Raw genomic sequence first — 17565 nt, 5'->3', positions numbered from 1 at the left:
GTAGTTTTTTTCACGATTCTTTTGCAGTAAAGCTCTGAAGTTACACAGCGCAACTACGAAAGCCCACGCAGTAGTTGTTATCTACATGGTACATTTGTAAATGTATACAAAAATCTTGTTTTCAATATTGTGTGGCCAGAAAAAAGAACACAGATTGGCTTAAAACAAATCCCACTGTTATGGATACCCTGTACAGCGTAGGATGGCAATGGAGCGTTTACTTGTGTTGCGTTGATATCCTGGAGCGCAGGGACAGCGGTATGACCCCACTGTGTTCTCACAAACCGTTCCCAAGCCACACACAGCTGGGACTCTCCCACACTCGTCGATGTCCTCGCACACAGTAGCATTACCTAAGGGAAATCATTTAACGTAACGTTTACATATACGCAGTGTAGATGATAAAAATTTGTTTTATTTTGTATTGAGTTTACACTACTTTTGCATGTTTTTTTGGTTCGTTTAACTTCCTATATCGATTAAAATGTTGCTTTATTGGTCTCTTATTTGAAAAAAATACTACTTTAATGTTCTATATTCTGAGCAGCGGAACCTTTATCCTGCACATTATTATGTGAAAACATTTCATAAACTGAAACATTCATGCCAAAATGCTGCTTTCTATTGCCCCATATGTGTGGGTTTTATTTGGTCACTTCAATTTAAAAGTATATACTATAATAAGTTACTTCACCATGATATTCCAAAGCAGATCCCTCCTAAAAAAGCCTGTAGGCCATTGAGTACAAAAATATCGGAGAAAAAATGCTTTCCCCCCAATACAAGTTTGGAGGAGATAACATGTATCCCTTTACAGCTCTTAGCCATTATACTGTTACGTGAAAGGTTACCTTGAACTGTAGCATGATCCTACATTACCTTGGCATGAATACCAAAATAATCGTGCAACATCTCATAGAGGAAATCCGGACGCTTCAACTTACTTTGGAAACCAGCATCACACTTGCATTGGTAGGAGCCTGCCGTGTTCTCGCAGGTTGAATTGGCACTGCAGTTGTTGTTGGGGAGCAGACACTCATCCACATCCAGGCAGTGAGTGCCATTGCCTGCGTATCCCGCAAGACACGGGCAATTGTATGAACCCACCGTGTTGACACAGTAGGCTCCATTCCCACAGGCCGCACTGCCAGATGTTTTACACTCGTCTACATCTACACATTTCTCTCCAGTTTCTGGTGGGTGGGAGGGAGATTTGAATAACATGAACAATATTAGATACGTATTTCACCACTAGTACCCAAAAAACTAAATTTTCTTAATTTGTATGTTTGAAAAAAATATACATAGCCTGGGCGGGAACAGTGCTGGGCTGATATCTGTATACATTTGAGGCTACAGAAATGGAATGAGAAGTGGACGTGTGGGATATTTTGTTTGTGTAATGTATTTTTATTTTTTCATAGCTCGTATGAGTAATGTGTATAATCCCGAGAAACAAATCACTTGGAATACATTATGAAGGAAGTCGTCTGGATTTTAACTGGAAAATTACATTATATGAGCTCAATATAAATATACACCACACTTACCATCATACCCAGAATTGTACCGTTAGATTGTAGTGTGACAATTCATCTTGAGATGATTATTGTATGTATTGATAATTGTATTATTATATTCTTTGGGTCTTTCGGTAAAGTCACAGTAGAACTTTTTTTTTTACAAAAAAGTACTGATTATGCTTGCCTGCTCAAAAAAGCCTCACTGAGTCACAAGACATATAACTGGAGGGTCCTGATAATTTTTCAGAGTAGGAGGTAATGTTGCTATGTATAATCCCAAATTAGTAATTTGCATGTACATTTTCAGCATTGGGATGTTTGGCCTCTACCAGTTATGTATTTATGTGTTTGTTTTTGCCGTGGAAGAAAACTGCTGAGCCTGGAGGAATCCCCATTCAGAAGAGGAAGAGACACACAGAAAGGCGTACGAGTTGGAAATCACACCAAGGCCTTTCTTGCTGTGGCGTGCAAGTGTTTTGACTGTGCCGCCCTTCCAGTCATGTTATTGTAGGGTGAGCCTAGATTACATTGACGCATACCAAAACCATGAAAATCACGCAGAGTAAATTCGGACGCTTCAACTTACTTTGGAAACCAGCATCACAATTGCATTGGAAGGAGCCTGCCGTGTTCTCGCAGGTTGAATTGGCACTGCAGTTGTTGTTGGGGAGCAGACACTCGTCCACATCCAGGCAGTGAGTGCCATTGCTTATGTATCCCGCAAGACACGGGCAACTGTATGAACCCACCGTGTTGACACAGTAGGCTCCTGGCCCACAGGCCGCACTGCCAAATTTCAGACACTCATCGACATCTGTGCACATCTCTCCAGTTTCTGGTGGGTGGGAGGGAGGGAGATTTGAATAACATGAACAACATTAGATACGTATTTCACCACTAGAACCCATAAAAACTAAATTTTCTTAATTTGTATGATTGAAAGGAATACTACATAGCCTGGGCGGGAACAGTGCTGGGCTGATATCTGTATACATTTGAGGCTACAGAAATGGAATGAGAAGTGGACGTGTGGGATATTTTGTTTGTGTAATGTATTTTTATTTTTTCATAGCTCATATGAGTAATGTGTATAATCCCGAGAAACAAATCACTTGGAATACATTATGAAGGAAGTCGTCTGGATTTTAACTGGAAAATTACATTATATGAGCTCAATATAAATATACACCACACTTACCATCATACCCAGAATTGTACCGTTAGATTGTAGTGTGACAATTCATCTTGAGATGATTATTGTATGTATTGATAATTGTATTATATTCTTTGGGTCTTTCGGTAAAGTCACGTAGAACATTTTTTTTTACAAAAAACTACTGTATTATTATGCTTGCCTGCTCAAAAAAGCCTCACTGAGTCACAAGACATATAACTGGAGGGTCCTTATAATTTTTCAGAGTAGGGGGTAATGTTGCTATGTATAATCCAAAATTAGTAATTTGCATGTACATTTTCAGCATTGGGATGTTTGGCCTCTACCAGTTATGTATTTGTGTGTTTGTTTTTGCCGTGGAAGAAAACCGCTGAGCTTGGAGGAATCCCCATTCAGAAGAGGAAGAGACACACAGAAAGGCGTACGAGTTGGGAATCACACCAAGGCCTTTCTTGCTGTGGCATGCAAGTGTTTTGACTGTGCCGCCCTTCCAGCCACCTTATTGTAGGATGAGCCTAGATTACATTGACGCATACCAAAACCATGAAAATCACGCAGAGGAAATCCGGACGCTTCAACTTACTTTGGAAACCAGCATCACACTTGCATTGGTAGAAGCCTGGCGTGTTCTCGCAGGTTGAATTGGCACTGCAGTTGTTGCTGGGGAGCAGACACTCATCCACATCCAGGCAGACAGTGCCATTGCCTGCGTATCCCGCAAGACACCTGCATGCGTATGAACCCATTGTGTTAGCACAGTAGGCTCCATAACCACAGAGAGCACTACCTGCTTTTTGACACTCATCAACATCTACGCACGTCTCTCCAGATTCTGGTGGTTGGGAGGGGGGAGAAAAGATTTCAATAAGAAACATTCGTAAATACATTGTGCGTTCACATGCTTGAACTCAAAGGAATATACACTCTGGGTGGGAATTCTGTGGGCTGATTCCTATGAAAATTGAAATTTCTATACATTTGAGACAAAAAATGTATGATGGGAGGTAGACACATGGCAATTTTGTTGGTGTTTTTATGTTGTGCTAGCCTGTACAATTAATGTGTAGAATCCCTATTGTCAGGAAAATTCGTATAGACCTTTGCATATGAAATTCACACAGGTACTATAGAAATAGCCACTAAGACACTTACGGACATATCCACTGTTGCAGATGCAGGTATAATTTCCATCTAAGTTACGACACGAGGAATACTGAGTGCAGTTGTAGATTCCGCTCTGACACTCGTCCACGTCTTGGCAGGTCCGGCTGTCGCTAACGACCACGTACCCAGCCACACATCCACACTTGAAGCTGCCGATTGTGTCAGTGCATGTCCCGTATATGGAGTCGCAAGGTGTACTGTCCATCAGCCACGGACAAGCTGCACTCATCAATATTGATGCATTGCGTTTTGCTCGTGCCATTGAGGGTGTACCTGATGAAATAAAGTTAACAATTACACTCGTTGAAATTGATACGAAACACGAATCAATTACTTCAAGTGGACAACGTATACTAATTTTTCATGGCACCGAGAAGCACGTAAAATATAAATTCTTTTAACATCAATTGCAGTCCTGAGTTGTGGTCCCAGTGACCTTTTATTTTACACAAGCTGTATTATTACTCTGATTAACACACACTTTAAAATGTGAAGTTATTTATAACAAAGTTTACCATAAACTAAATAAGTAAAGTACTTTTAGACTTTACAAGGTTGAGAAAGAAAAATATTTTGCAACTAATCATGTGAAGTTATTTTGTCCACGAGAGGAAATGGGTTTGCATAGACAAGATGAACCGCCAATATTATAAAGGACTATAGAGTATTGTTTCTTGTCTTGTGATTACATAGCCGATCACACTAATAATCCAATTGTAAGTTACAAGTCTACAATGTAATGTTACAATTCCAGAAATGTTCTTGTTAGAAAAGGTTTCGTCTTTTCCCAGTTTTATTTCACCTATAGTGCGATCGAAATAACATCATGAGACTATTCCAAACTCTTGTAGACCAGTGCATCAGCAGCTGACATCACAGAACCACTTTTGAGATACATGCACATGACCTCTTTTGTCCAAGCTAGGGAGTGCTTGCTACATATCCACACATGTCCTGCATGGCAGTCAAACCAATATCCTTATTTATGTTAAGAGCTGATTTTTCTTTCATTCATTAAAAAATAAACTAATTTAACATGCATTCGTTTGTGACCCACTGAAAGCATTACATCACTTTAGTTTATGGTTGAGAACCCAATTTCACCATAGTACTTGGCAACCTAAAACCAATCCCAGAATCTCAGCAGTGCTGGCTCAATGCTCTGACTCCACAGCCACATGGCCACCTTTTCAAGCAAATGTCTAGTGCTGGTGTGTAATATATCCTTGTGGATATTAAACATTGCTATGTACTTATACACAGTATGTTGAGTATGCTGCAAATATCAATTGGTTTGGAAACAACCCTAGAACCATCAATTTTTCATACCCATGATTGCAGGAACATCCTGGGAGAGTTGTTTCATCAATGTAACAGTCTCCAGTTCCATTGCAAACATCCGTCACACAAGTTTGGTTTGCTGAAAAATAAATAAATGTACAATTTATTTCACGTGCAAAATTGCATATTATGGTACCATATATGTTTGTACATTTCAAACCAGTGATCCCTTCAGTTAATTCTTTATGCAGTTATTGATATCACTCTAAATGTGTTTAGTTATGCAAGACAGGAATTGCATTGCTAAGGCTATGTACCACACACACACACATACTTTGCTATAACAAACACTCCCATCACCGGAGGAAGCACGAAGCTTCAAGTGACAATTACCTACAGCTTGTATCCTGTAGATATGCACAAAGGCAATGATCCCCATTAAGCCATGTAAATTGGAAGACGTCTAGAATCGTTTATCCCTAGTGCTGAAGCTCACACAGCGTGCCAGATATTCATTTTAGGCCGAGTCAACCTTGGGAAGGCCCAGGTCATGTACAGATATGACTTGCCAAACTGGTGCACATTACAAGGGATTAAAACTGGGCATCCGAGATTGTAGCACGGGCTCTAAATACTGAATCATTACAGGTTGTGACAGTGGGAAGCATAAAAGTACGGTATAAACATTTATATGGCTGCATTGCCTCTGTTGCACCCAACGTAACTACACAGCCCCTGACCCTATTAAGCATGCTTGGTTGGTCACCCATATAAGCACTATCTAGGCTCAAACCTGCTTAGCTTCAGAGATATATAATTAGGCCATAGAGTATATACATAAGCCACATGTACAAAGGATGTAGACAGATGTAACTTACGTTTACAAGTCCCATTCACAGAGCTGAAACGGGCAAAGCAGCTGCAGGTAAAGCCTCCTTCGGTGTTCGTGCAGTTCTGGGTGCAGTTGTGGAGTCCTCTGATGCATTCATCAACATCTGCACAAACACAATGAGCATCATTGCGGCCATACAAATCCTTAAGGTAGCTTTTCCATAACAAATGCCATGCCAAGACATCATTCAGACACACTCAAATTGATTTCCCCTCATACAAACAATTCTAGTAAGTAAACAGCTATGCTTCTGCGCATAAAATCAGAAATGATCATTGTCAAACCTTTGCATGTGGTTCCATCACTGTCCAAGTAGTATCCAAGGGGACAGCTACATGTGTAGTGGCCAATGGTGTTGTTACATCTCACTCCGACAGGGCCTTTGCAGGGCTGCGTTGTATTTTCCGGTGGATTACACTCATCGATATCTGTGGTGCATCGCAAGAGAACGTATGTTAATATGCAAAAGTTGAATTACAAGTGGTCTTGCGAGAGCTTCACGACTGCACAGTGATTAGGAACATTCTAACCAAAAACTTTATTTTTGTACAACTTAATTGGGGTAAAATCACAAAGCAACACCGCCCCTACTGCATAGCGCCTTTGCAATAGCCTTGCATTACATTACAGTGATAACATAAGAAGCTATACTTGACTTTACTATCCTCAAATTTAAACATTTGAAACATCCAGAAGCATCGCTTCCTTTCCATTGCTAAACCTGCGTGTACAGTACAGCACAAGGGAGAACAAGGCAGTCGTATGCTTGGCAAAAATCAATAAACAAAATAATTTCATGGCACTGCATCCATGCATTTTTAGTATAATCATTATTAATAGTCAAGATATTATGAGGCTCATAAAAAGGAACTACTATATTCTACAAGTTTTATAACTTGGGCCTCTTAAAATAAATGTATAATCTGAGTGTATTATTGTATGCTTTATGAACTTTTCAAGACACATTTATACGTATTCCCACCACTTCCAACACGTCGGCCTAATGTGGAAGAGTAGGCCGCTCTAGAGCTCCATCTAGTGGAGACCTCTCTACCAGCAGTGGCGTAATAGTAGGACCGGCACCGTTACCGTTTACATGTTATTCGTGCCCACTTTTTCCTATTCCAATTAAAGTCAGACTAAGCAAGACAACAAGAACAATAAGCACCACGAGCATACGAGTTTATGTTTGCAAGTGCTTCGAATGTCTATCGTGAGTTAATGCTTTCAGCTGGGTCACAAACAAATGCATGTTGAATTAGTAAAAATAATTAATGGTTGAAAGAAAAATCAGCTCTTACAATATATATTTTTTAATATTAGTTTTACTGCTATGCGGGACATTTGGGGATATGTAGCAAGCACTCCCTAGTTTGGACAAACGAGGTAATGTGCGCGTATCTCAAAAGTGGCTCCGTGATGTCAGCTTCCGATGCACTGGTCTGCAAGAGTTTGGAATAAATAGTCTCATGAAGTGATTTCGATCGCACTAAACAAAGCTTACCTGTGCACGTGACTCCATCTCCTGTGTAGCCAGCGATGCACTGGCACTTGAAACTTCCATCGAAATTTAGGCAGAGCCCTGTCGTCCTCGAGCAGTTGTTTAACGATGAAACGACGCACTCGTCCGTGTCTAAGAAACAACAAAAATTTACGTGGCGTTTGTAATTAGGGTACTGATGTGTGATTGCAAATGTGCACACGCATTTGAGAAATACTACAAAAGCTCAGGCAATGACTCGAGAAATACTCTATCTTGTCAGTCATTTAAAATTGAACAATGGCATTGTTCTTAACGAGATGTGAGCCCAGTAACGTTATCTCTTCCTTCAGAAGAACATACGTTCTTGCAGCTCTTTGTAGTGGTAAGAACACTACACAGTATATGATTAGGTTTATACTGCAAAGAAATATTGCGTTGATAACAAACCCGCTGGCAAAAGACTTACCAGTACAGATTCGAAGTGTGCTATTATACTGGTATCCCGCCTGGCACGGACATGTGTATGATCCCATCGTGTTGCTGCACACCATCGTGTTCGCGTCACACGGTTGGTTTTCCTTGCACTCATCAACATCTGGTCGAAATATAAACAATGCACATCACAATCGAGCAACCATATAGAAAACGATGGGTTCCAACAGATCAATGTTAGTGCACAGCAGATTTCCGTACGAGTGTGCACGACACGGGTATAGGATCGTTAATCTGCCAAACCTATCGGGCTGTGAGCCTGTACAGCGTTGTGAACCACTCCACGTCGACCTTTGAGTGCTGTCTCGTTGTATGTACAAGTTCTCACGAAACTCAAGTTTTCTCCAACATGAAACACAACGATGAAAATAATGGTCCAACATCCCAATACAAGACTCAAATGGCTCGGGCATGTACTCAGAATGGACCAGGACCATATACCCAAAAAATGCCCTCAGGTGGACACTACCGGGCAAAGGAAACCTGGGAGACCCAAGACCACCTGGCGCAAGACCGTGAAGGATGAGCTGGCAGCAACGATCAACCTCTCTCGGGGCGAGGCTCAACATGTTACTAAGTACAGGAAGAAGTGGAGGGAACTCATTGTGGCCTCGTGTCTCCCATCGGGGATGAAGAGGATTAACTAACTCACCCTAGTCTATCAATCTCTTCGTGGTCTTGCCCCACCATATCTTGCCACGCCTGTATCTTTCCATGTGCCTTCTCACCCTCTACGTTCTCAATCTTTGTTGTCTCTCTCTCTGTTCCTCCTCCTTGCACTGAATGCGTGATTTCACTCTCTCTTATTGCCCCCTTCACTGGAACAAACTTCCCCCTCCGCATTAAAGTCACCTTCGCTCACTAGTTTCCGCTTCGCACTCAAAATTCACTTGTTTTTCAAAACGACCCCTTAATCTCCCTCTCATAACTGCCACCGTTACTCTTCCCTCATTTGGCTTTCACTAATTCCACCTTCATTCAATCCATTCATCATTTACTGTCATCAATAACAGATGTGCCCTCCATGGCTTCCTCTCATCTATTTCAATCACTTCATCTCCCCCATTAAATCCATACGTACTCTTGTTAATTCTGTGTAAAGCACCTTGTTATGTTAAGATAAGATGAGAACTAACTATTCCAATACAGTGGCTTATTTTTAAACCAAAAACAATCTTGAGAATGAGTGAGGCTTTCCCAGACAAGTAAATGACAAAATGGTAAAATCCATGAGAATTATGGCCATGGTAATTTAAAGGATGCTATGAGAAAATCAATGTAGCAGATAATCTCCTTCTACACACTGCATAAACAAGGCTGACTGCTGATGAGATGATGAATGTCAAAACCGGTCCATAGATTTCTTCTAATTAACCAATGCTGTTGATGAGATGCACTCTCTGAAGACATTTTGGCTGATGGGATGTGGCAAAAAAAATACGTGAAGCAGGCATTATGTCTGCCCCTTTATATAGTTTTTTTTATATATCTTTTAGCGCATATATGACAGACATTTGTAGTTTTGTTGGATCCAGATTCTTGGCAGATCCACCAAAAAAAAATCCTCATCACACTATTGTGTACCTGTACAAACTGTTCCATTCCTTTTGTAGCCTGGTAAGCACTCGCATTTGTAGCTTCCAAAAATATTCATACATTCTTCTGTGTCCTGGCACAAGTATGGATTGGCCGTGCATTCATTTATATCTGTACACAATAGAACATCCATATTAGTTCGAATGTAATACATTAAACAATGTTCTGCAGTTTGCTACTCTGCCTCTATTGTTTAATTCATGCTCCCACCAATCACAGGTATTTAAATTCACCTACGGATCCTTTTATATAGGAACAAAAATAATATGTCCATCAGTTCTTCAGTAACAACACTTACTTGAACAGTTGTCATAATATGATCTCGAGTGAGGGCTCATTCTGTCTGTGATGAACCCGGATGGCAAGTCATATTTAACGTATGCCCTTGATTTAGGTTCAAACCATTGTGAGCGACAATAGATGATGCTGTCAGGGGTGCAGCATTAGTGGTGGGGAGTCAGGCAATATGAGAAAAGTGTTTATCAAACTCCAGTGCGAGGTAGATCAATTAAGCATTGTTGTGGTAGGTCAACAGGATTTCTACGGGGTGGTCTTTCCTCACCATAGAAATGTGAATTCCCCATTTGACCTAAGAGCCACTCTGCCTTTTGACAGTCTCCATTACAAATATATACAAGTAAAATATTTGGCTGGCCATTTCTCTGTAGCAGGGCATGTGGGATCGTATGTGTGGATAAAGAAAGGCCCTTGATGGGAACTCCATATTTAGTTATGTGACTTGGCAGGCCACCCGCTAACAAGGAGGGGGGGAGGGAGTCACTGCTGTGTGAGATTTATGATCTCTTATGAATGTATTCTTTAGCTTACGACATGATGCCAATAGCACAATAGAACAATAATTGTAAAAGATATATATACGCACTGAAAATACTTAAATAAGTTTAATTACATCGCCCGTCACATTATCTACATAAGCTGCCTATTTTTTCCCCATTAACATTTGAGCATGTGTCCTCTTACCTGTGCAGTAGGTTCCATTCCCAGTGAATCCAAGAGCACAGGTGCAGTAATATGACCCATTATTGTTCATACATTCCGATATACTGCTATTACAATTGTTTGTTCCCCTCATACATTCGTTGATATCCAAACAGTCCCTGCCATTTCCTTCATAGCCCAGTTTGCATGCACAAGTATAGGAGCCGATCGTATTGGTGCAATTGGCGTCGACTGAACAAGTGTTCTGCCCACTTATGCATTCATTTATATCTGTAACAAAAAAGAAACTGTGTAAGTTTTCAGGCATTCATTCACTTTTTCCAAACAATAAATCTAAAAAAACCTGTAATAATTATCATTTATAATCGTGCTTTTAACTCTTAATTTTAGATTCCAGGCATGATACATTACACTTGCTGGTTTATGCATATTACATGGGACCTTTTTTTGTCAATATCAAAATATGATTCCTCGGAATAGGTTTCTTTTTGGTGTTTGAACATCTTAACACTTATTTTGCTGCCAGAAAGGATAAAACCTATTCTTATTTTGTTTCATATTTGTTGTATTGAGTAACGTACATTGTCCATAATGTCCGTTATTCAATAATTATAATTTGACATATCTTTTGGGCTAGGTCAGCAAAAGCATATGTCTACACACTTGGTAACTTGACGATTATATTGCACGAGTTTCATCCCTATAAACTTTCATATGTCCTCAGATGTTCAACATCTCCACTGTGAATCTTTGAAACATTCGCGAATACAAATATATATGTTGCCAATATTTCAACCATACGGTTAAAGCTGATAATAATAATCAAATAATAATAATACAGTACATGATATCTCTATAAACATCCTGCACATATCAAACAAGTATACATACATCTTTGGGCCAGGCATCATTAATTGAAGTATACACATCAGCTTGGAAGATAAATATGGGAATATAAATAGTGAGATTGCATTTACACGTAATTTGATCGATCAGTACTTCCCTGAAAGATATGCCACATTTTAAAAGGATTAAATACTTGTAACACTTTTTTTAACTTTAGCATCCATAACTGTATTCAAGGTTCGAAGAACTAATTTCTACCAACATAATCCTAATCACCCTAACCCTCCGAGGCAGGATTAACTTTTTTTATTTATAGAATGTGGTGTCGGTAGAATGTATGTGGTAGGGAGTACGCGTATCCAGCGAGGAAGTGTAATAATTTCAGGGCTGTATATAGTGTGGCATGTTGCGTGTCAGCGCGGACATTATTTACACTTAAAATGTCCTGCATGTTTGCTGGGTAAGATGTGTTGTATATGAATAATACACTGGTATGCAATGATGCAGCGATTAAACTGTCAAAACTCATTAATATGATCACTGTGCAATAATGCATGTGAAGCATCTATAATAAAAAAAAATGAGTACGATGTTATAGGTAGTTTGGTTCACATGAACCCTGCAACCAATGGAGATGATATTTACACCGAAGTAGATAAATAACACATCAATTATTGAATAGAATAGCAACCTTGAAACCGTGATAATTCATTAAACTCAATATTAGTGAGGGGGTGATTCGTTACACTCTAGGTGTACAAGTAGCCCAGCATATAATAATACAATTCCTATGAAATAAAACAAATTAACCTAAAATATTGTGTTTGATCATGTATTACCTTCACAAGTTGTGCCATTATAGCCGGAAGTGCAGACGCAGGAATAGGACCCGATGTTATTTTCGCAAAATGAATTGTTTACGGATGAGCAGGGATTATTTCCGACTGAACATTCATCTTCATCTGCAGGTGAAAAGCAAAACCGTCATTGAGCTTAAAATAGACACTTGAATACCAAGTACAGATTAATAAATGTAGTACTATTTAAGGCAACCATGGCGAAACAGTTATTTTACTCTAGGCACTCACTCACTTGCATTCAGTCACCACCTGATCACTCTTTTATCCCCTACTAGCTTTACTACCCGGCTTCGCCCAGGACTTGGATTCACCACGCCTGGCCGCCTTTGTCTCCCAAGCGGCGATGTTCACACACCACACGAGTTACTCATTTGAGGCTGAATCGACCTAGGGGAGGCCCAGGACCGTTTCAAATAATCGTCACCGGTGGTGGCCATGAGCAGGAATCGAACTCGGGTCACCGGGTTCATAGCGCAGAGCGCTAACCACTACACTACCGCTCCCCCCACACATGCGTGTGTCTATAGGTACACATACATGCGCTTGCTGCAGACACGTAACTTTCAGGGTGCGTACGGCAGTAAACGACTCAAATAATAAACCAATGATGCGCGAAGAAAGCCTTTGACCTGCAACACATTTGTATTTCACTTTACCCGCGGAGGGTTGGGGGGGAGGTTGCGTGACATCAGCAGGCACACTCCGTTATGCTTCCGTCACAGCTCACTTGCCGTGCAAATATATGCATTATTGCACCCCTCCCACCCCCAAAATACAAAAGTCTATTTATTTTTATTTTTGCATGCTGTACAGTCTGGAAAGTACCCACATGGCAAATTTCAAGTTTGTTGCATGTCAGGAAGTATGCTAAACATTTTTAACAGACACACATATTCACAAATTTCCCTTATATATAGAAGATGACTTATTACTATTCCCATGAACTTCACTTATTCTTTCACCCATTGAGGACTCAGTATACCAGATTGACCATTTCATCTGACTCGTGTGTTCAATCACCATGCTGCAGGTCAAAAACCTTCTCCTTCTGCGTCTTTCCTCGCACTGCTCAATTTTGAAAGTCACTCCCCTCATCGCTTTCCCAAGTTCTTAGAACCTGTCTTGTTTATTTATGGCTTGGGCCTATTTAGGATTTGTGCCCAGGAACCGTGATAATATAGCAATTTAATTCGCCCACATAGTTCCTGCTTTTGTGAAATCTCGGACGTTAAACAGGACAAGGCCTGGATAGTGTTTGATTGGGTGACCACAATATATACCAAACGTTATAAGCTGTGGGCTTACATTGCAGGCAGCAGACATCAGTGAAGCAAATGTATTACTGTAGTGTACTATGCTCCCAGGTATATACTCCTGGACTTAACTAACCTGCACTGGCCAGTATTGTTATGCGTCGTCAAATAAGGCAGGCAAGTAGACTTAAGAGAAACTAACATCCGTGGAAGGTAGTTATGAGTAAGTGTGAGATTCACCTCTATTACAGGTCAGTAATGCTGTGAAAGTCAAGACACAATTCCCTTTGAAATACTTCACATGTTCAGTAATGTCTGTGAAAATTAAGGTACGCTTCCCTTTCAAATGCTATATATGTCTGTCATGACAGCAAATACTTATCCATAAACTCCACATCAATAGTTTCAAGAGCCATGGGAGTAGCTAAAAATGTGTATAGCCCTGTCCATCCAGCGCTGTAGGGGGTTCTGACCACGCAGTACTACACCATGCTGGTCAGAGTGGGTTATTAAAGAGGTAGCTAGAACTGGTTCAACCATCGCACGTCACTATAGTTTTCACTTTAGAGCTTGAACGTGACTGACAAAAAAAACAAGGAATGTTAATAATCCAGGAACACTTCAACATTTCCCATGGCAGCTACCTCGAATAATTAGCGTGCTCAATGCGTCACTTATGCAAACTGCATTTCCCAACGTTTCCCAATCCGCAACACACACGGATGCGCGTCTATGTATGAAGATGGTTGCAGTCAGTACGCGTGGGACGAAACCGGAGCACCCTGAGAAAACCCAAGTGTGCGAGGCGGCAACGCTCTATCCCAGGGGGTGGGCAACCTTTCAAAGAAGAAGGGCCATTTTTGTTTTTGTTTTCGTCTTTGATAGAAATACTTCGAGAGCCGCATCACACGCGGAGCTTTTACACACGCACACATATTGCAGGTATACAGCACGTTGCCTGACACCTTTGGGCTATCCCATACACATGGGACCCAATGACAATAGACCGGACATTGCTGTACCGCCATCTATTGGCGAGCCAGGGTTATGGCACCCCCAGGAAGGCCTCGCCTCCACAAAGATGGATTACAGGGCCACGTGCATAGTCAACCACCGGCCTCGAGGGACAATCCCGGGAAATCCGGGCCAGGTGGCAACCCTACTCGCCATTGACGTTAGCCATGGACGGCAATAAACCTCGGGTCGCTGGGTTCATCGCCATTGCGCCATCGCTCTGCCATGGCCGATGACATGGGTCTAAAATACGAATGCACCTTCTACAGAAATAAAGAATACGAACAACTTCATTGGCCGGAACAAAAAGCCAACCCTTCGTCTGGTAATCGGGGGCCCGCAAGAGACTGCATTCAGAAATAGCGCCCTCTGCTGGAAATATTGTAATATTGTAATATTTTTCTTCCATCCATTAACGATCACCACCGAATCTAAACTTTTCCCCACATTTGCTTTTCATTTAACAGAGATGGGCAAATACTAAAGTCTGAAAAAGTTACATTTGCTCAAAACAAACATCCAAGACTGTATGCGTATACTTCTCAAGGGGTGTATTTTAGAATATTAAACATCAACTATTACCCATCACCAAAACACAGATAATGTGAACAAACATATACACAATAAACCGTTTTTATTTTACAGCAGTTGCAGCTGATATTCCGACTGCTAACTGCAGTACTTTAATGCAAAAAAGTGTATCAGGCAGCGTTAATGGACTTTGCTTCTAATTCCCATATTGTTGAATTTCACGTTTCAAAGGTTTTTGTAAAAAAAAAAACGTTCAGCATTGCCAAGAGTACAGACAATCACAAATATGTCTTGGCTGTTTTTTTTCTTTCTGAGAAGTGAATCTGGCCCGCGGACTGCAAATAGCATACTTTGAACAGCTTCTATTCAGTGACTAGCAGGAGACAAAACTTTCGAGACTTTCAAGAAAGCACCGTTTGGTAGATGAATAAACCTCATTCAGATTATGAGAGAAGCCCCCACTAAAAGTATTGGGTTAAGTTACTGGTATCACAGAGACAATCAGACCTAAAAATGCACGGATGGAGCGATTGTTTTACCTTTACAAACCATAAATCCATCTCCTCTGAAGCCAGCATTGCATCTGCAGTCATAGTTTCCAGGTGTGTTTACACAATGGGCATTGTTGACACAAAGAGATGAATTCAGGGCACACTCATCAATGTCTGTTCAAAACAACACAAAAACACGTAAGGAATGGCTCACAGTTGAACTGGGGTTCACATTTTTTGTTCCAGGTCAGATCTCGGATATAAACATTTAAAAACAATGTTCTGCATTAACATGTCAACATACATTCAAATGTAAGTAAAATGCATGTTTCAATATGAAAAAACCGGGCAGGGGAATGCTGTTTGACCACATTTTATTATTTCAACAAACCATGAGTAGCTTCACAGCTTCTATGCTTTGCTTCATGCAAAACTTGTAGACTATGGGAAGTATATTTAGACTTTAAAATAACAAAATTGCAAAACATACAAGGAAGCCATGCTTAAGTGGGTTTTTTTTTCCGACGAGAATACTTTTTTTACTTTACTTGTGCTACATAATTGACAAATATACCAAAGCCTCAAAATACCTTCACATCTGTCGCTGTTCATGGTGACATTACGGTAGCCCTCATTGCAGCTGCACGTGTAGCCATTAAATATATTCGTGCACGTTTGATTACACGTAGACAGCTGTAACATGCACTCGTCCACATCTACAAAAGGCAGAGATCAAGCAAAGAAAATACAATGTAGTTGAATCGTTTCCAAAAATATATATTTTACCTTTCTGCATTCTCTCTTAATAACCCCAAAACCCTGTTGCATTCTCAGTTTGCAAGCAAGAGCGTCAAGAGCAACCAAGGTTATCATCACCATCATGAACATCACCACACCATCACCACCAAGTAACAATCATCTAACCTATATGATTCATTTTTTGTCTGTCTGTCTGTCCGTCCGTCCGTCTGCGTACGCTCGCTTCCGGGGGATTTGCCTCTCAGACCGTGGGGTTCGCCAAGATTAAATTGTGCCCTTGCGCACGCCCCCGGCCCCGCGGTGAACTTAGGCATTTCCGATTTTTCGTCTCTAAACTTTAAATCGGACCGATTATCGATCTAGTGTGATTTCTCTTTATTTATTTATTTACTATTGCCGACCGGAACGTGACAAAGCACGCCATTGCGCATGCGCGAAGGCGGTTGCCCCTGGCAACGGGCAATCGCCCGTTGCCAGGAAACGGGCGGTTGCCCCTGGCAACGGGCAGCAACGCCGTCGCTTCGAGGTGGACGCCATTTTTAATTCCCGTTAAAAATATGCACACGCATTAACACGCGACGCTGAGGTAAATTCATCAAAGTTTCACATCCTCTTCACTCCCCCCCACCCCAATGTGTGCAATTACTATCATAGGGTCGGTAGATAATAAAATTATAGCGATTAGACAGTATTATTGTAGCGCGGGGGGGGGGGGGGGTAACGGCCACAGCACCCAGCCTCGGCCGGGTGGGCAATCTAGGCGAGGCCGGAGGCTCCGCACGGTACTAGGCCTCGACACCCCACACTTGTCAGGCGACGACTTTGTGCTATAAACTCGATATACCCAGCGTTGCCCGGGGGGAAAATACATTTAAAATCTTCTGAAAACTTTAAAACATAACATACCAATGAAAATACAACTGTGTAATTAAAAATGTAAAACCGACCACGCCAAGAATCGATTCTCTGAATCGCGCAAAGGAATCGAAGGTTGTAGATTCATTTAGAATCGCCCTGTTCCCGTTTAATATAAGTTGGTTATAGAGTTGATATAAGCTGCTACGAATGGGAAATATCCGGCGTTGACCGGGGCAAAAATATAATTAAAAACTCCCGAAAACTTTAAAACATAACATACCAATGAAAATAAAACTCTGTAATTAAAAATGGAAACCTCCTACGCGCCAGGAATCCATTCTTTGATTCGCGCAAAGGAATCATCGAAGGTTGTAGATTCCTTTAGAAT

The 17565-nt window shown here is 40.9% G+C and overlaps 2 protein-coding genes across 2 annotated transcripts in view; both read right to left on the bottom strand.

Annotated features, from left to right (window-relative positions):
• Positions 1-3979, bottom strand: part of LOC133351032 (uncharacterized) — an 87915-nt gene extending 83936 nt beyond the window's left edge. The window contains exons 1-5 of the mRNA XM_061565918.1: positions 3850-3979; positions 3281-3529; positions 2110-2358; positions 945-1067; positions 222-353 (exon numbers count right to left, since the gene is read on the bottom strand). Coding sequence (XP_061421902.1) covers positions 222-353; positions 945-1067; positions 2110-2358; positions 3281-3443 — 667 coding nt within the window. The 5' untranslated portion in view covers positions 3444-3529; positions 3850-3979. The remainder of the gene's footprint in view (positions 1-221; positions 354-944; positions 1068-2109; positions 2359-3280; positions 3530-3849) is intronic.
• The window catches only part of LOC133351034 (mucin-like protein), a 51961-nt gene continuing 38290 nt past the window's right edge, over positions 3895-17565 (bottom strand). Inside the window, exons 24-34 of the mRNA XM_061565920.1 lie at positions 16151-16276; positions 15609-15734; positions 12251-12373; positions 10587-10835; positions 9594-9716; positions 7984-8112; positions 7539-7667; positions 6319-6462; positions 6021-6137; positions 5191-5281; positions 3895-4134 (exon numbers count right to left, since the gene is read on the bottom strand). Of these exons, the coding sequence (XP_061421904.1) occupies positions 4023-4134; positions 5191-5281; positions 6021-6137; positions 6319-6462; positions 7539-7667; positions 7984-8112; positions 9594-9716; positions 10587-10835; positions 12251-12373; positions 15609-15734; positions 16151-16276 (1469 nt within the window). The 3' untranslated portion in view covers positions 3895-4022. The remainder of the gene's footprint in view (positions 4135-5190; positions 5282-6020; positions 6138-6318; positions 6463-7538; positions 7668-7983; positions 8113-9593; positions 9717-10586; positions 10836-12250; positions 12374-15608; positions 15735-16150; positions 16277-17565) is intronic.

This window comes from Lethenteron reissneri, chromosome 36 (genome assembly GCF_015708825.2).
Source record: "Lethenteron reissneri isolate LAM-NWPU_2019-01 chromosome 36, ASM1570882v1, whole genome shotgun sequence".
In the NCBI taxonomy this organism is placed as follows: domain Eukaryota; kingdom Metazoa; phylum Chordata; class Hyperoartia; order Petromyzontiformes; family Petromyzontidae; genus Lethenteron; species Lethenteron reissneri.
The sequence above is the reverse complement of the archived record's forward strand: the minus strand, read 5'-3'. Positions and strand labels throughout refer to the sequence as shown.